General features: G+C 46.9%; 1 protein-coding gene across 1 annotated transcript in view; it reads right to left on the bottom strand.

The window, feature by feature from the left end:
* The window catches only part of cd63 (CD63 molecule), a 47,273-nt gene extending 27,511 nt beyond the window's left edge, over positions 1-19,762 (bottom strand). The window contains exons 1-2 of the mRNA XM_033015753.1: positions 19,631-19,762; positions 19,193-19,287 (exon numbers count right to left, since the gene is read on the bottom strand). Coding sequence (XP_032871644.1) covers positions 19,193-19,258 — 66 coding nt within the window. The 5' untranslated portion in view covers positions 19,259-19,287; positions 19,631-19,762. The remainder of the gene's footprint in view (positions 1-19,192; positions 19,288-19,630) is intronic.
* Positions 19,763-20,209: the final 447 nt, after the last annotated feature.

Here is a 20,209-nt window from a genome sequence, read left to right as displayed (position 1 = left end):
CCTACTCCTGCACCTATTTTCTATGTTTCTATGAACATTACTGAATGTGTAGGAAGGAACTGCAGATGCTGGTTTAAACCGTAGACACAAAAAGCTGGAGTAACTCAGCGGGACAGACAGCATTTCTGAAGAGAAGGGTCTCGATCCAAAACGTCACCCATTCCAGAGATGCTGCCTGTCCCGCTGAGTTACTCCAGCTTTGTGTTGGCCTTGACCGTTACTGAATCAGCTTTGCATTTTTTTGGAGGAAGAGAATGCCAAACAGAGTTGCCTCTGGTGCAGGAGAACCAATTACCCTCAAATTGGTGACCTTCTGGTAAAGCTGAGTCGCCACTTGCATCCCACTGCTGGACTCCTTCAATATTTTCGCTGCAGCAACAGACGTGCGCGGGATGGGGGAAGAGGTGACGCAGTCGCTGAGCAACAGATGCGTGGGATGGGGAAGAGGTGACCAGTGGTGGAATCGCATTGAAACTAGCAGAAACATTGGGAAATGCTTTGGATGGAGATTGGTGTGGTGAAAGGCAGAACTACCCACTACCTCGCCCAACCCTTGCACACAGTCGACCAGGGCCAGTTGGAGCTGCTCGGTGTGTGAACCACCATCCCTCCCGCTGGATATACATTTCACTCCTCTCCCTCTTGTCTCATCAGATTCCACTCTCCTCTCCTCCACCAGATTCACCCCTCAGACCTGGACCCACCATCACATGCCAGCTTGTGCCCCACCCCATCCCACCAGCCACCCCGTCCAAAACCTCACCCGCTATCCCCTCCACAGATGCTGCCCGACTGGCTGAGCTCCTCCATACAGTTGGTTGCTCAAGAAACCAGCGTCAACGTTTTTCTTGCATCTCCATGTGATATTCAGGGCTTATACAAGTTTTGTTTGCAATGACCAAGGATGAATGACTCAACCCAAGAGAAAGCCAACACCTAAATTCCTTAGTAGCTGCAACCTCTTTTCCTAAACACACCCAGCATCACTCCGAGTCCAGACTCGACTACTCCATCACTGGGAATTACATTTTCAGTCAGGCTTCGACTTGGAGCGTTATATTTTTATGGCACCTGGTATAAAGCGTTCTGTAACAAAACAAATACCCAAGCCTATTATACAAGTCAGATCTGGTTTCGGTATTGAGCTTACAGGCTTGTTGGAACACCCAATGTTCTCCGAGAGACAAAGGGGACAACGGCCTGATGCAGATCACATTTAATTATACGCGGGGTATAATAATCACAGTAATCAAGTCCTCCTTGAACTCTGTATCTGGGCAACTTCTGCTGAAATAAACAGTGCGCTGACATGCAACGGCAGCATACAGCCTTCAGAGAGGGCAAGGAGCATGAGAGTGGGAAAGTGACGTTGCAGATGACTAAACCATTGGGAATGTTATGTACAGTTCTGGTTGCTGAATTGCAGGAAGGACAAGGCGTCTGACGAGAGGATGCAGAAGAGATCGACTAGAATGCTGGCTGGGTCACAGGGGATTAGCAACAAGGCTGGACAAACGTGGATAGTTTTCAAATGACGCAGACTGGTATTGCCGACAGTGGAGGGGGTGGTCTCAAGTGCCAGAGAAATAGATGTTTTGTGAAAGAAGCTGAGAATTGGCAGAATCCAAACAAATGTCATACAAAAAGTCACACATGGTGGCGCAGCGGTAGAGTTCCTGACTACGGATGCTGCCTGTACGTTCTCCCCGTGACCTGCATGGGTTTTCTCCGGTTTCCTCCCACACTCCAAAGACCTACAGTTTTGTAGGGTAATAGGCTTGGTATAACCATAAATTGCCTCTAGCGTGTAGGATAGTGCAAGTGTACACCATGCTCGCCGATTGGGCCGAAGGACTGGTTTCCGCGCAGTTTCTCTAAACTAAACTATCGGAGTATTAACGAGGCTAGGATGAAGGGCAAGGTATTAGAAACGTTCAAATGCTGCTCAGTTTAGAAACATAGAAACATAGAAATTAGGTGCAGGAGTAGGCCATTCGGCCCTTCGAGCCTGCACCGCCATTCAATATGATCATGGCTGATCATCCAACTCAGTATCCCGTACCTGCCTTCTCTCCATACCCTCTGATCCCCTTAGCCACAAGGGCCACATCTAACTCCCTCTTAAATATAGCCAATGAACTGGCCTCGACTACCCTCTGTGGCAGGGAGTTCCAGAGATTCACCACTCTCTGTGTGAAAAAAGTTCTTCTCATCTCGGTTTTAAAGGATTTCCCCCTTATCCTTAAGCTGTGACCCCTTGTCCTGGACTTCCCCAACATCGGGAGCAATCTTCCTGCATCTAGCCTGTCCAACCCCTTAAGAATTTTGTAAGTTTCTATAAGATCCCCTCTCAATCTCCTAAATTCTAGAGAGTATAAACCAAGTCTATCCAGTCTTTCTTCATAAGACAGTCCTGACATCCCAGGAATCAGTCTGGTGAACCTTCTCTGCACTCCCTCTATGGCAATAATGTCCTTCCTCAGATTTGGAGACCAAAACTGTACGCAATACTCCAGGTGTGGTCTCACCAAGACCCTGTACAACTGCAGTAGAACCTCCCTGCTCCTGTACTCAAATCCTTTTGCTATGAAAGCTAACATACCATTCGCTTTCTTCACTGCCTGCTGCACCTGCATGCCTACTTTCAATGACTGGTGTACCATGACACCCAGGTCTAGCTGCATCTCCCCTTTTCCTAGTCGGCCACCATTTAGATAATAGTCTGCTTTCCTGTTTTTGCCACCAAGGCATTAGATTATCGCTCATCCTAAGCGAGGCATTAGATTATCGCTCATCCAAAAGAAGCACCAAATTATACTCCTGTTGAAGGGTGGACTAGCATGGAACATGACCATATGATCTTGCAAACACTTCCACAAAAGAGGTGTCACCGCCAAAAGTAGAAAGAAATTGCAATGTGGTTTCAACACTGGCCGATTCAACAGAGGGAGAAAAATCATGCCAAGCTATTTTGCATGGGAAGCTGAGCCAATTTCATAAAAGTGTCAGTTCTGCACGAGGTTCACTTCTACATTGTTCAGAATGAAAAACGCATTCTTAGAACATAGAACAGTACAGGATCAGGCCATTCAGCCCACAATGTCTGTGCTGGACATGACAATCAATCTCATTTGCCTGTACATGACCCACATGCATGTACCCATCTTAAAGCCCCTTAAATGGCACCATCATATCGGCCTCCCCCACCACCCTTGGAGCTAAAAAAACGTAACAATCCATCGCCTTTAATCTCAGCCCCTCTTACCTTAAACCTCTGCCTCCTAATAATAATAATAAATTTTATTTATGGGCGCCTTTCAAGAGTCTCAAGGACACCTTACAAAAATTGAGCATGTAGAGGAAAAACATGTAAGGGGAATGAAATAAATAGTAGAGACATGACTAGTACACAAAGTAAAGACAGAATTCAATACAAAACACAGTATGAGGCAATTAATGCACAGATGAAAAGGGACGGGGACGTGGGGCTAAGGATAGGCAGAGGTGAAGAGATGGGTCTTGAGGCGGGACTGGAAGATGGTGAGGGACACGGAATTGCGGATCAGTTGGGGGAGGGAGTTCCAGAGCCTGGGAGCTGCCCTGGAGAAGGCTCTGTCCCCAAAACTGCGGAGGTTGGACTTGTGACATTTCCACCCTGGGGAAACAGGTTCTAACTGACTATGCCTCTCAATGTTATACACTTCTACCAAGTCTTTCCTCAATGTCTGGCATTCAGATAAAATAAAATGTCTCGAAACTCTCCTTGCAGCTAATGTCCTCTAATCCAGGCAGCATTCTACTACATTTCTCCAAAGCCTCCGTAAACAGCTTCCCCATATATAGTCACCACTGGATAGTGGAAACTATATACAAAGGCTTTTCAAGGAGACAGGAATAAAATTAGGATAATACTGTGGAAATCCAGACAAGTTTGAACTAGAGTTCAAAATACTGCAGGGAAAAAGAGTTGGCATTTGTTTCTCCCATGCAAGTGAATTGCCAAAAAGCAGAGTACAAGCCTGGAGCAACCACGCTGACAAGAATCACCAGTCCAATGTCACAACAGTCACAAGGAAAGATTGCCCAAAAGTGAATATTGCAATTTCTCTCCACCTCCCTCCTCCCATCGAATGAGGAAACACATGAATAATGTTTGCAGAAGGTGCAAGTAGACACACCCAACAGGATTTCAAGTTAAGACAATTGCAGGATGTGAAAGACACATACTTGGGCGAAAGGAAGGTTCAGAATCAGAGACATTTCAAACCCAGGAGCAACAACTTAGTGGGATAATGTACCAGCCACTGAAAAAGCAATTAAAAAATGTTTTTTATTTGTGCAGTCTCATTATTTAGGTTGCAAAGCATCTTGAGATGCACTCAAGTACTTAGCTGTTACACAAGCAGAACAGCCAAAGTGCACACAAGCTCCCAGTAAACAATCTAAGAAATTGCCTCTATTTGATGTGGCTTTAAAGAACTAATACTGGTCAAGGCATCGAGGACAATCCCACAATCTTTTAGTTTAGAGATGCAGCACAGAAACAGGCCCTTCGACCCACCGAGTCCACACTGACCAGTGATCCCCGCATATTAACGCCACCCTACACATTAGGGACAATTTACAATTTTACTAACCAGTTAACCTACAAACCTGTTCAAAAGGGAACTGCAGATGCTGGAATATCGAAGGTACACAAAATTACTGGAGGAACTCAGCGGGTGCGGCAGCATCTATGGAGCGAAGGAAATAGGCGACGTTTCGGGCCGAAACCCTTCTTCAGACTGAAGAAGGGTTTCGGCCCGAAACGTCGCCTATTTCCTTCGCTCCATAGATGCTGCCGCACCCGCTGAGTTCCTCCAGTAATTTTGTGTACCAACCTACAAACCTGCACGTCTTTGGAGTGCGGAAGGAAACCGGAGCACCCGGGGAAAAAAGGAAGAACACACGAACTCCGTACATACAGCACACGCGGTCAGGATCAAATCCACATCCACACAAACCAACAGAATGATGTTTGGTGGAACCATAATGCAGGTGCAAAAGAGAATGTGACCCATTACTGCACCTTGCATCACTGATGACGGCAAGAGGCACAAATTACAACTTTGACTCGATTCAGCTCCAGACGTCTCACACGGATAAAGGCCCACCCGACCCCAAGGAATGGGTGACAGTTCTTCTGAAGAAGGGTCTCGACCCGAAACATCACCCATTCCTTCGCTCCAGAGATGCTGCCCGTCCCGCTGAGTTACTCCAGCTTTGTGTCCAACTCATTTGTTACAACAGGATGTTTTTGGAAATCAAAATTGCAGTATTTTGGGGGATGGAAATGCACTGTAAACAGTTTTACTATTGCTCATAATTATTGGCACAGTTATAGACGAAGATGATGAAATCCAGAGGACAATCGATCAAATCGATCATCATTCAGACACTGCTTTCTTTACTGAAAACAGGCTGCTCACTAGAATAGCACATTGGAACAATAGAAATGCATTGGATCAGGCATTTAAAAAACAGATGATCATTCAATGCAGATGACTATATAACGTGGCGAGGAGTCGTTGTACCTTCAGGTGAAGGACTCAGACAATTCCTACACTTGCCGCTTCTCTCCCTTTAGCTGGAAAGAGAACGTGCGATTTACTGAGAAACACAGAGTGAGAACTGTAATAAGAGGCAAAGTGCTGTTTCAGCACAAACTTTCAAAGAGAAGCGAAAGTTCAGGAGACAAATTAGCATGCCAGACAGCAAGTTAAAGCACCCACTCACAAACATTTGAATGCATATAGTACAAGGTTTAAAATGGTGCATGTTAGGAGCCCACACAAGCTAGCTGGCACGCAGCCAACCATATCTACACCTCCTTGGTGATGGCAGAGAAGGAACCGCTCCCACACAAAGGAGGCTGTAGTGTATGCTTCAGTGGGCAGAATAGACAATCCCGTTCTCTTCTAGTTCATGTCCAGGTCACAGCTTGCATCCGGCCCATGTGCTGCATCGGTGCACCAGGCAGCAACCTCCATCTCACTCACGAGGTCTCAACGATTCAGGAGGAACGGCCGGGGCAGCCAATGGCACCAACTGGGCATCAGCTTCTTGCACCCTCCAGCTGTGCAAAGCGACTCACCGGCACCACCTCCAAGCTCACCAATTGCATCTTCCTGTGGTGTACGGGTGCCAGCAAACGCTGGTGAAAGAGTAAAGGCGCAGTCTTGTGCAGGCCTTCAACAGCCTGCTCTTCCAGGCCTACAAAAGACAGGAGAGAAAAACGGGACGTTAGAACCTTTTGTTCTCGACACCTTCAGAAAAATGTTTGCATGAAGACATATCATAAGAGGTTGATTTGCGACATGTACAACCGAAGCCTGTGCTGCTGGACACTTAAAGCAACGTTCATGCATCTGACCAAGAGCAGGCAAGGGTGACAGGAATAGAACACTAGCTCCGAGCTATTACCCCACACCATAATAGCAAGGATCTCCTTCCTCAAATTAGGAGACCAAAACTGCACACAATACTCCAGATGTGGTCTCACCAGGGCCCTGTACAACTGCAGAAGGACCTCTTTACTCCTATACTCAACTCCTCTCGTTATGAAGGCCAACATGCCATTAACTTTCTTCTGCACCTGCATGCTTACTTTCAGTGACTGGTGTACAAGGACACCCAGGTCTCGTTGCATCTCCCCTTTTCCTAACCCGACACCATTGTGGTAATAATCCGCCTCATTGTTCTTCCCGCCAAAGTGGATAACCTCACATTTATCTACATTATACTGCATCTGCCATACATCTGCCCACTGACTCAACCTGTCCAAGTCACCCTGCCACCTCCTAGCATCCTCTTCGCACTTCTCATAGCATCCTCCTCACAGTTCATACTGCCACCCAGCTTTGTGTCATCTGCAAATTTGCAAGTGTTACTTTTAATCCCATCATCTAAATCATTAATATATTATAAATAGTTGCAGCCCCAGCACCGAGCCATGCGGCACTCCACTCGCCACTGCCTGCCATTGTGACAGGGACCCATTTATTCCTGCTCTTTGTTTCCTGTCTGCCAACCACTTCTCTATCCATGTCAATACCCTACCCCCAATACCATGTGCTCTAATCTTGCACACTCCTCTCCTGTGTGGGACCTTATCAAAGGCTTTCTGAAAGTCTAGATACACTACATTCACTGGCTCTTCTTCATCCATTTAACTTGTTACATCTCCAAACAATTCCAGAAGATTAGTCAAGCAGGATTTCCCCTTCATAAAACCATGCCGACTTGGACAAATCCTTTTACTGCTATCCAAATGCGCCATTATTACTTCTTTAATAATTGACTCCAGCATCTCCCCACCACCGATGTCATGCTAACTGGTCTGTAATTCCCCGTTTTCTCTCACGCTCCTTGAATGAGCGTTGGTACAGCATATGCAAGGACAGGACTTGATCTAAATTCATCCCATCCATTCTTAATAATTGACCATGCAGTTGCATTTTGCTCCCATGTTGACAAGATTTTCAGCTTCAAGTTGCAGCTTGAATGTGCGCCGTTAGAAGGTGGTTATGAAAAGCTACATAATCAGTTGCAGGCATATTGGAAAGGCTGGCATAGGCCACCAGCAAATGCAAAAGAGGTCAACAAGGAAAAAAAAAATTTGACACTGATACACAGGCCAACCACACAGTGTGTGGGACTCCTGGGTAAACATACCTTGGCAGTTTCCTCAGTGCATGCCATCTTCTTCTGTATCCGCGCCCAGCATCAGCAGAGGGCATGCACTGTTAATCGGGACCTCCTTTCAGCCATGATGCTTTGCCATCCTTGGGTTGCGAAAGCGGGCACCCCTCAACGCCATCTTCTCGTCCCACTCTCCGCCTGGCAAACGGAGGGCTCCAGGTCCTGCACCAACTCACTAGGCCAAGAGCCTTTGCGCACCTAGAGCTTTTAAACCCTGGGTTAAAAGAACCTTTGCAGCAACCACTTGCATTGTGTGCGCGCGCCACGCTGCAGCCTGTTGAGAGCTGTAGCTGCATCATAGAAACAGAAAAATAGATGCAGAATTAGGCCATTCGGCCCTTCCAGCCAGCACCGCCATTCACTATGGCTGATCATCCAAACTCAGTCTCCCGTTCCTGCTTTCTCCCCATATCCCTCGATTCCTTTAGCCCCAAGAGCCAAATCTAACTCTGTTAAATATCCAGTGACTTGGCCTCCACTGCCTTCTGTGGCAGAGAATTCCACAGATTCACAACTCTCTGGGTGAAAACGCTTCATCAGACAGGCTGGCACTGCCCATGTTGGCAGCAAGCCTGGTGCATGCGTGCAGTGAAAGCAACAATTAGGATGGCCACCTTGTACGATGTATTGCTTCAAGAACTGGCGGGGAATGGGACAGCGTAAAATTTTTTTAAAAAAAAGATTTATAACAAGGCCGCTTTGTGATTCTCTTCCCAGCCACTCATTTTTGTCCCGTGGAGAGATTTGCGGCAAGCTAATCATCACTGGCTTGAACCTCCGACCTGCTGCTGCTCCAGTGCCTCTGACAGCCACATAATGAATCAGCCCGTGGACCCCATTCTTTCCCCCCCCCCCCCCTCTGAAAGATTTGCTATCGATTCCCACGATTCAGCCGAAACCAAGATGCCTTGTGGCACTAAAGGGGAACAGTTACTCAGGTGACAGCATTCCTCGAACAGAATATCAAGCTCAAGAACCCAAAGCTGCTTTTGTGCCATTTTGATCGAAAAATCCCTAAATGAGGACAGAGGACAACCTTTGAACCTTTGAACCTTTGAGTTGCAGAAGCAGCCAGTTTGCGCAGAGCAGGGTCCCAATTTGCGCAGAGCAATGTATTTTGATGCTGCTGATCAAAGAATGACGACTGGTCCCGAAGGAAAATAGCTCCATGGGAACTTTTACCAGCACCCAGGACGGAAGGTCCCACCCAGTTTAATTTGCCAAACATGGCATCTTCAGACAGGGCCCCACTGGCTAAATAACAGCAAGGAGCATGATGTGACCACACAAGCTCACCGAAAGCCAAAGACTTACCAACTGAGCCACAACCGCTAGTTTCAGGCTGCTGTATAGGCATACGCGGGAGGGGAAGAGTGCAGAGATGAGTAGATCACAGCGCGGCTGTGATTATGACCATTCCTGGTACTGGCATATGTGTACCTGCACAATAATTCCCCCCCCCCGACCTCCCCAATACACTCAGCCATCACCAAGGTTGTCCCAGGATGTCATGGCAAGCAGCAGACAGGCAACTCAAGCCCCCCCCCCCCCCCCCCGCACCATGGAGAGACAATGCATGGATCTCCCACTAACCCAGCTCACTCCCATCAGCACCCCCAGTAGTGACCCGGCCCTGCAGACTACCTCAGATCTTTGCACCCATTTAATCGGCAGCAGAGCCAGGGCAAGCCGATCATTACGCAGTAAGCTCCTGCCTTGCTCGCTACGTTCCCAGAGCCAAGAATGAATTAAGCGCCATTAGGCATGTTGCTTGCCCGATTCAGGGACAAGCACTCAAACCTATCCAAACTGCAGCAGGACCTATTGCCCACTGCACACGTGGTCAGCAACTGCGAAGTCCAGCCTGCAAGTACATGAAGGTCAGAAAACGATGGTTACACTGAAAACTCACGATACAACAAAAACAAAAACTTTGACATTAAACTTTTAAAATCAGTCACCACTTTCGACTCATGCAAAGTAAATTGTTTTGTGATTATATTCACAAGCCTGTTGCCAGGGGGGAGAGAGGAAATTGGAAATCCTAATTGCAACAGCTTGCATTGATATAGTGCCTTCGAGCATTTAAAAAATAAAATAGACAGCCATTAAACGAGCAGGTCTTAAAAATAGTGGGGTTATTTATGGGATTTCAGAGTTTACAAACTTGGCAACTGAGGACATGGACAAGGGCAAAGGTATGAAATGGAGGGACGTGCGGAAAGCGACACCAGAGGGAACATCAGAGACTGGGCAGATATGTTCAGCTAGAGGACCTCGAAGGCCATGGAGGGATAGCTGTCCTGGAGGAGCAAAGGGCTGGTGGGCACCATGGCTGTGAACGTGGGCCCGAGATTTTAGAACCGCCACGGAATTCACTTGGAACGTACAAGTTTTGCGGGATGACCGCACACTGTCCCATTGGCAAGGCACGCCATACACTGGCCTCAACCGCATTCGACCTTCATCACCCATGCCATAAACCAGCTTTACACTAACCTGATACACCAGAAACAGACACATTTACCCAGGGCAGGAGAATCAAGAACCAGAGGACACACACATTTAAGATGAGAGGGTAAAGATTGAAAAGGAACTCGAGGGGCAACCTTTTTCACTCAGGGTAGTGGGTTAATGTTGAGCTGCCAGAGGAGGTAGTCGAGGCATGTACTAGAACAGCATTTAAAAAGACATTGGGACAGGTACATGGATAAGAAAGGTTTAGAGGGATATGGGCCCAATGCAGGTAAGTGGGACTAGTGTAGATGGGGCATGTTGGTCGGGGTGGGACTAGTGTAGATGGGGCACGTTGGTCGGGGTGGGACTAGTGTAGATGGGGCACGTTGGTCGGGGTGGGACTAGTGTAGATGGGGCACGTTGGTCGGGGTGGGACTAGTGTAGATGGGGCATGTTGGTCGGGGTGGGACTAGTGTAGATGGGGCATGCTGGGCGGGGAGGGACTAGTGTAGATGGGGCATGTTGGTCGGGGTGGGACTAGTGTAGATGGGGCATGTTGGTCGGGGTGGGACTAGTGTAGATGGGGCATGTTGGTCGGGGTGGGACTAGTGTAGATGGGGCATGTTGGTCAGGGTGGGACTAGTGTAGACGGGGCACGTTGGTCGGGGTGGGACTAGTGTAGATGGGGCATGTTGGTCGGGGTGGGACTAGTGTAGATGGGGCATGTTGGTCGGGGTGGGACTAGTGTAGATGGGGCATGTTGGTCGGGGTGGGACTAGTGTAGATGGGGCATGTTGGTCAACATGGATGAGTTGGGCCAAGGTGCCTGTTTCTGGGCTGGATGATCTCCTCTAACCCTAGCAGATTGCAAGTTGAGGGCACATCACTGAACCTATGGGCCAATCTGGAGGACAATCTGGAGTGTGGGTTCAACTCTCTTTCTGCCGAGGCAGGACCACCACCAGCGAGCCACAAGTAAAGCCAAGCTCCATTTAAAACAAATTGTCAATTGGTCTCTGGGGAGGTCCCAGCCTCCTGACGAGCACAACGAACCTGCCCAATAAACCTGGAAGCAGTGAGAATGAGAGCTTTGCAGAGACCAGGGCAAAGACCTGTATAGCCAACAACCAAGGTACAACATTGGCTTCAACCCATTGCATAACAGGATATGTACAAGGGAAACAGCAGATATTGGCCATAGCAGTTAGACCATGTCACTTGGGGGGAAGTCTCCAGATATGATTGAGGACAAAGCACTAGTGAGAAAACACCAAGCTTATACCTCCTTGTGCTATTGACATCCTGAAATGGAAACAGTCCCAACAAATTGACGGCATGATTCACTTTGGAGCAAAGGCAAAATAAACCTATTAGCGCATCTTTCACCAAGTGTGTGCGTTGCGGCCAGCGAGCTTCTCGACACAATCATTAGTGCAGGAGGAATCAACAAGCAGAGCTCAAATCTCCCACAGAGTGCATTAATGACAGATTACTTGATGGATAGCTGAGGAATTTGTAATACCACAGACTTTGAAGTGGCATAGGAATTTTACACACCGATTTAACTTGCACTCAAAGACTGGTAGGTATTCTTGGTTTCACGGGTGAGCAGATTGCAGGCCGATAAAATGTTTTGCAATAATCACAAGGCAGTGAGCAAAGCCTCAGGAAAAAACCGCCCCCAGGCTTTGACTCATTGGACATTTCCCAACTGCGTAGGCAAGTCACCAAGCCAGTTACTTGCATCAAATAGTTTCATCTAGAGAAAAGCTGGAATGTGCAAACAGCTTTCAAAAATACACAAAAACTCAGTTTCAGTCCTGTTCAAAGCCAATCCCAGAAAGGAAGTAACTGGCAGTTTGAGAGCTTACTGTAATACCGTCACAAGATTTACAACAGATATCACATCTGCTTTCTTGCACAACACACAAGAACTCCATATCTACTTTTGCTGATGTCGTTATGGCCCTTTCCCAATGAGGTATGGTTGCTTGCAATGCCACAAAGCCAGCAAGCTCACAGCCTGCCACGGAGAGAGTGGATGGGGCATTGCACCCAGCCTAGAGGTTTGCAAAAGCACAGGCAGGGATGGGGGAGAAGATTGCACTCACACACACAGCCACCCTCCAAGCCAGGCCACCACACCTTGAAGTGGCTCTGCCACACCCATGACTTGCAGCTCCTGAATAAGCAGGCAAATCATCCCCAAATCATTCGTGGGAGGAAAAACTGGCAGCTTTCCCATCCCCTCATTCAACACCTTCCATCAATCTCAGAGCGCAAATTTTTCCCAGGGGTAAACGGAACGAGGGCACACAATCCAGCTCCTTCCCCAACAATCAATGACCGTTCAACCTGCGCCATCATTCAGTAGTAACACACGTGTTAACTACAGCAGCGCGCAGTCCAAATGTTGGGAGGTCATGCTGCAGTTGTATAAGACGTTGGTGAGACGGCATTTAGAATATTGTGTTCAGTTCTGGGCACCGTGTTATAGGAAATATATTGTCAAGCTTGAAAGGGTTCAAAGAAGATTTACGAGGATGTTGCCGGGACTAGAGGGTGTGAGCTACAGGGAGAGGTTGAGCAGGCTGGGTCTCTATTCCTTGGAGCGCAGGAGGATGAGGGGAGATCTTATAGAGGTGTACAAAATCATGAGAGGAATAGATCGGGTAGATGCACAGTCTCTTGCCCAGAGTAGGGGAATCGAGGACCAGAGGACATAGGTTTAAGGTGAAGGGGGAAAAAGATTTAATAGGAATCCGAGTGTTAACTTTTTCAAACAAAGGGTGGTGGGTGTATGGAACGAGCTGCCAGAGGAGGTAGTTGAGGCTGGGACTATCCCATCATCTAAGAAACAGTTAGACAGATACACGGATAGGACAGGTTTGGAGGGATATGGACTAAGAGCAGGCAAGTGGGACTAGTGTAGCCGGGACATTGTTGGCCAGTGTGGGCAAGTTGGGCCTGTTTCTACACTGCATGACTACGGCTCCCTTCTTCAGGCTGAAGGGTCTCGACCTGAAACGTCAGTCTGAAGAAGGGTCCCAGCCAGAAACATCACCCATTCCTTTTCTCCAGAGATGCTGCCCGTCCCGCTGTTACTCCAGCATCTTGTGTGTCTCTTTGGTGTAAACCAGCATCGGCAGCTCGTTCCTAAGCATGACCATCCCATACCAGGAATCGGGTCCCGCAACATGTTGCAACATTCAGTGCGGGCGAGGCAGCAGAACAGTCGACAAGTTGCATCTGACTAAAGAAGTGCGAGGCTAGCAGTCAATTATAATTCCCCACCCACATGTGGGGCAAGTACCTGATGACACACTGTCTGGGCTTCAGTTGTGGAGGTGGAAAATAACTGGGAAGGCTAAGAATGTGTTCAGAACAGTCTCCTTCTGCCCAGGCAGATAATCATCTCGAAGTGTAATAGTGAAGACATAGACATTCGGTCCCTCAAGTATCTTAATTGGATCATGCCCCAATAACATCCTTGAGTTTAGTTTAGAGATCCAGCACGGAAACAGGCCCTTCGGCCCACTGGATCCGTGCCGACCAGCAATCTACACACACACACACAAGGGACAATTTTTACATTTACCAAGCCAATTAACCTACAAACCTGTACGTCTTTGGTGTGTGGAAGGAAACTGAAGATCTTGGGGAAAACCCACGGGGTCAAGGGGAGAGCATGCAACGGCAAGCGCTGTAATGGAGCAACTCTACCACTGCACCACCCTGCCATCATGTAAACACTTAGGCTAGAACATTACAAGGCTATAAATTATATTTTTGCTGTGAGGAGTGTTATAATCACAAACTGAGTGCAATGATTGCAATCTAACTCCGGAAAGACAAAGTTGCTGATTATTTGGGTTTTACCCCTCCCTCCCTGCCCTGTGAAGTTCAAACGGAAACTCCCCCGAGCCAACAAGATGTTGTTAGGCCTCCAGTTCCTGGCAGGTTGCTTACACATCTCCAGTAATAGTAAACTGCTCTGACAACGCTGTGTTCTGTTCCAACTAAAACAAATTCTAACATGCAACTGTCCTTTAGAAAGGAGAGAGAGAGAGAGAGAGAGAGAGAGAGAGAGAGAGAGAGAGATTGAATTTTAACGGAACACCTTCCATGTCCACCAGACAACAGCTCACGCACTCTGAAAGTGTTGTCGACAACCTCGTAGTAAACAAGTTTCCACAGAAGTATGATAAATGAGATTTAATCAGGCTATTTACACACAGGCCACTTTTAGTTTAGAGATACAGCAGGGAAACAGGCCCTTCGGCCCACCAGGTCCACGCTGACCATTGATCATCCGGTCACACTAGTTCGAAGTGATCCCATTTTCTCATCCACTCCCTACACATTAGGGGGCAATTTACAGGGGGCCAATTAACTTACAAACCTGCGCGTCTTTGGAATGTGGGAGGAAAGCGGAGCACTCAGGATAAATCCACGTGGTCTCAGGGAGAACGTGGAAACTCCACACATTTCGCACCAGAGGTCAGGGTCGAACCCTGGCACTGTGAGGCAGCAACTCTACCAGCTGTGTCACCCACCCCACCCCCAATTGCCCCTGAACATGGGAACTTGCATTTACGCAGAAGATAGCCAGTTATATATGCCACTCAGGAAAGAAGACGACTATTCTCTAAAATCACTTCTGTCTTGTCTTGAGGACATTAAGTCCTGGATGGCCTTAAACTTTCTGGGACTTAATGAAGAGAAGACAGAGGTGATTTTGTTTGGCCCCAATGGCTGCCGTGAACCTCCCTTTGTTGACTTGGGTCCACTGGCATTGTCTGTAAAGCCAACCGTTTTGAACCTGGGTTTTAGGATGGACGGTGATTTTAAACTAGATAAACAAATATATGCTCCTGCCCGGTGCCTCAGGTCAGCTGATCAGCTGCTCCTTGAGGTACCAAGGTCTAAGAGGAAGCTCAGAGGGGATAGAGCCTTTTCTGTTGCTGCTCCGGCACTCTGGAACACCTTGCCGTTGCACATCAGACAGGCCCCCTCACTGTCCATCTTCAAATCCTCCCTAAAAACACATTTTTATTCTTTGGCTTTCGACACTGGCTGAGGCATTGCTCCTGTTTTTAGTGCTTTTAATGTCTTTTAATTTTTAGTGTGTTTTTTATAGTCCTTCATTTTACGGTTTTTAATGGTTTGTAATAGCTTTTTGTCCATGAGTTCTCATGTACAGCACTTTGTGGCAACTGCAGTTGTTTAAAGTGCTTTATAAATAAAGTTATTATTATTATTATTATTATAAAGAGAGCAGTTACAAGTCAACCACGTTACTTGGTTCTGGCTCAGATGCCCAATTGGGCAAGAGATGTACCAGTGAGGATTTAAAAAAAGGCATACATGTTTCAGTCACCAGACTAGATGCATTAGATTAGATTGAATTACTTCAACTTCAATTCCTGAACAAAATTAGCAACCTAGTCAAGCTGGCCATTGGACTGGGCAGCTTAACTGCCTGCTATGTACACAGCAAAATGGGCCAAAAAGGGCAATACAACTTCTGTCAACAGCAGATGGCAACACAAGATGGCCAACCAGCAAGTTTATTGAAAGGCAACATCCGCATGGCCAAACCCCTACCAGTGTACGTAAACACAGCTGCAAGCCGGTCGTGGTAAGTTTTATTACTGCTGCTACACCAACAGTAGAGTGACTGAGTATTTAACGCAAAGCATAATTAGTTCTAGTGTTAAGAGATTTGAAAACTGAAATGTCCTGCCAACTCGGAGGGCAAAACGTCGTTTGCCACAGGTGAGCAGAGTTTAACTAAACTGGTGTCCCATTACTTAATGGAGACAGGTCAGTAGTTAAACAAGCTCAATAACAAGCTCAAAGAAAATCAAAGATCAGGTGGTATTGAATTACTGAAGGAACAAGGAGGAGAAGGGGGAATAGCCCCCCACGTTTTTGCAATGTTCCAAGATTACCAGGCCTCCATGGAGACTAATCTCTTGGGCACTGCTTCGAGTCACCCAGGCAACATTTTCTTTGAGGCTTGCAATTATTTTTTTGCAGGGGTGGGGGGAAAGAGGAATAAAGTCTCATTTATTGGGCGGGGTGGAAAAAACATGAGGTTGCAAAATAACCAGAAGTTGCCAATTTAAGGATTGTCGCCTGGGGGAAACAGAGGGAGTAGAGCAACTATGAAACTGGCTGCTCTTCAATTATTTCATAATGCGCAGGAAGATCTTGACAAGAAAGCGTGGCCAACCCAGTTGCCCGATGCTTCTACCCTACCAACTCCACTTCAATGCCTTATGGAAAGCACCCCCAAACTATGTGGGGTGGGGGGGGGGAAAACACACCTCAAATGACTGTGGTTTCCACAGGGAAAATGGAAGTCTAGGTGGTGTACAACTGCTTATAACCTTCTGGCCCAAGGTTATAGCCGTGTGCCAATGTTCTTGGGAAGGAATAATGCTCAAACGCGTTAGTCTTTCACACAACCCTTTCCCATCCAGCGAGAAAAAAAGATAGAAATCACCAAAGTTTGTTGCATTACCCAAAATAAAGCGACAGGAAACTGTAACCTTGTATTTCAACCCCCCACCCCCACATATATTTCCACTACCCCAATAGTGCCTCAAGATCAGTTTACATTAAAAACACTAATCACCCCTGTCTACACTTCATGCTTATACCAGGCTGTTGGCAAATTGCCTGCCTCTTAAAACTGTAGGTGTGAAGAAGTGGTTTCACACCAGTTGAACTGTACACGAGGTACTACCTCCATGCAATACTTTTTGCAGAAAGTGCAAACCTGCAGAGTGTTGAGCTACCTTAGGCAAACAAACACATTATACACATCACCAGGTCCGCATCCTGAACAGGAACCATCGGGATTGTTCAGGGGTGAGCAATTCATAGAAAATAATGAAGGCAACCAACGAGCATTAGGACAGAAAAGTGAAAGCGGAAAAATAGTGAGTATTTTTAGCAAGGGTACCCTTCCAAAACAGGTGGCAACACTTCAAAGAAATCTGAGAGACTATTAGGGACATGTGTGTTTGACTGGCTGTAGAAGGCATACCAGGCTTCTATATTTATTGCGTGCAGTTCGAATCACCCCGCGATAGTAAGGATATCATTAGGTTGGAAGGGCGCAGAAAAGAGTCACCAGGACTCGAGGGCTTGAGTTATGAAGGAGAGGCTGGGACGTTGTAGGAGCTGAAGGGTATACAAAATCACAAGGCAGAGATAAGATTAATGATTTTACAAGCATAGGGAAGTCCAGAATAGAGGGCATTGGTTAAGGTGAGAAGAAAAATATGAGACACAAGGCAATTTCTTCACACAGAGGGTGGTGTATGGACTGAGCTGCCACAGGGCGCTGTATAGCCAGGTACAGTGGTGATGCTTCAATGACATTTGGACAGGTACGTGGATCAGAAAGGATGTGGGCCAAATTCAGGCAAATGGAATTAGCTCGCTTGTAAAAGCTGGTCAGCGTGGATGAGTTGGGCCAAAGGGCATGCAATCATGCTGTAGAGGTTGTAGAGATTAGTTGGTTAAACTACAATGATTACAACACAAACCAACTCGTCACAAGCATCATGCCTCATGTGTGACTTATAGTTCATGACGATCTCAGCCACATGGTTCTGAATCACTCAAGAAAGGGGAATCACAGTCCCTGGATGACAATCCTGGAACAAGCAGCGCACTACTAAAACCTCTACATCCAGTACAGCTGATGCAATGTTGAAGTCACAGTCACTTCCCCCACCCCACCCCACCCACCACTTCAGGGGAACTGAATATTTCCATTCGTTAAGGATTCAGACATTATTCCACAGAGACAAGGCTCAGAGAGCAGCATTAAAACCAATAGTGTGTGTGAACATAGTACATTAAGTGATGGGAATCTGTGACCCACCTACCCTATTTAGCAGATTTTTTTTATTTTTTTTTTATTTTTTTATAAACAGGCAGAGGCAATTCCTTGTCACACGTTTAGGAGTTAACCCCGGCCCCTCAACCCCCTCCAATCAGCCCCATTCCATCCCACCCCACCCTCGCCTCGAGTTTGCCCATTAGGAAACAGTAGGTTGTCGCAGTTACAAGTGGAAGGGACATGCCTGGTCAGACGAGACACAGAATGAATGATGAGCGTACGATTTTTGAATAAGTCCTCAACACCCTGCCGTTTGTAAAAGAAAATCCTTCTTCTCACATAAACCCCCCCCCCCCCCCCCCTCCTCCTCCTCCCCGAAACAAGGGCATTTCTTCCCCCTCACATACAATTCTCTCCCCCCCCTTTCACGAAAAGTAATGTACAAGCGCTGTACACCCAGCGAAGTGTAGAATGCAGAACTCATAATCAGCTATTTCAGAATTCCCCATCAAATTGTCCACGCAGCCGACCCCTCGATCGTTTTACTAAATAAAGAGCACTTGCTTTGGACTTTTTTTTTTTTTTTTTTTTTAATTAAACCAGGAAGGCGAGAAGGAAAAAGCGATTTAATGTCGGCGAATGCCAAGAGTGTAGAAATGCAAATCTGTGTTACAAAAGCCTAGCAGATTTTAAAGGGCTACATTTACCCGGCCCATTCTGAACTCTACTAGATGTTATTTCACAACATTCTTAAAAGTTTTGCCAAAGTAAGTGGCGTTTCATCACCAAAACGAGACACTGGTAAAAGGGGAAGATACACAAAAAAGCTGGAGAAACTCAGCGGGTGCAGCAGCATCTATGGAGTGAAGGAAATTGGCAACGTTTCGGGACGAAACCCTGAAGGAAATTGGCAACGTTTTGGGACGAAACCCTGAAGGAAATAGGCAACGTTTTGGGCCGAAACCCGAAAGGGTTTCGGCCCGAAACGTTGCCTATTTCCTTCGCTCAGCTGAGTTTCTCCAGCATTTTTGTGTGCCTTAGATTTTCCCGCATCAGCAGTTCCTTCTTTCACACTGTTAAAAGGGGAATTAGCACAGCGATTTTTTTTATTTAAAAAAAAAAACATAAACTCACCCAAAACAAGAAGTTAAAAACGAACATTAAGTACTTGACGCATTTCATTCCTCCTTCCAGAGTCATTTTGGTTTTTTTTCCACTTGGGACGAAGTCTGGTGAGAAACAAAAACATTCACGTATTAGAAATACAAGCTTGGGTAGTTGAAAGGTCTGGGGAGGGGAAAAAATGTCTAGAAAATGCCAACACCACACAGCTTAAAGACGTGGCTGAAAAACATATCCCCCTAGCCACAATTCCCTACAATCTGGCAGGGATTTGGCGTCTCATTCCCCACCGGGAAGAGCCCGAAACACAACGCACAAGCAAGCAAAAGGCAAAATGATTCAGGTCGAACACAATTCGCGTTAGATTTGCAACATCGACTCGACTATCTATCTATTTATCTTGTTGCTTTTTTTGGGGGGGGGCTGCCGAGAGAAAGTCTGGATCCCTACCTCAAAGCTCAACAATCACAAGGACTTTGCTCCAGAAAGACTGACTGACTGTCTGTCTGGCAGAAGACTCGCAAACACCTCTTTTCCCCCAGTCCGCTGATCTGACGTCAAAGCCACTGCGATTTCTACTTAAAGGGGCAGGAGGCTTCCACATACACACACACCACAAAGATCCTCCGCTATAGGATCTTTGCACACACACACACAGTCAACATCCCAGCCCCTGCACGACACAGACAGAAACACAACAGACATCCTCCTGGCTGACTAACTTCAGAAGGGGCTTTTACACAAACATGTGGAAACTCACAACCCCCCCCACACTCTTTGTCTCTTTGCAATAAAATCTTACTTTATTTTTTTTGAGAATGCTGGTTTAATTCGCTGCTTGTTTTATTTTCTTCCCAAAAACAAAATTGTAACAGCTGACTTCAGCGCCCAATAAAACGCTTGTCGGCGAGGCTTGGCGATTGACTGGGTGAATGATTCGTTTGCACATTCAAAGCCGTCCCTCTCTCCCTCCCCGTTGTCCACCTCATCCATATTTCATCCAAGTTCAACAGACCCCGATGCTGAGGG

The sequence above is a fragment of the Amblyraja radiata genome, chromosome 46 (assembly GCF_010909765.2).
Source record: "Amblyraja radiata isolate CabotCenter1 chromosome 46, sAmbRad1.1.pri, whole genome shotgun sequence".
In the NCBI taxonomy this organism is placed as follows: Eukaryota; Metazoa; Chordata; class Chondrichthyes; order Rajiformes; family Rajidae; genus Amblyraja; species Amblyraja radiata.
This window is presented reverse-complemented; position numbering and strand designations above follow the sequence as displayed.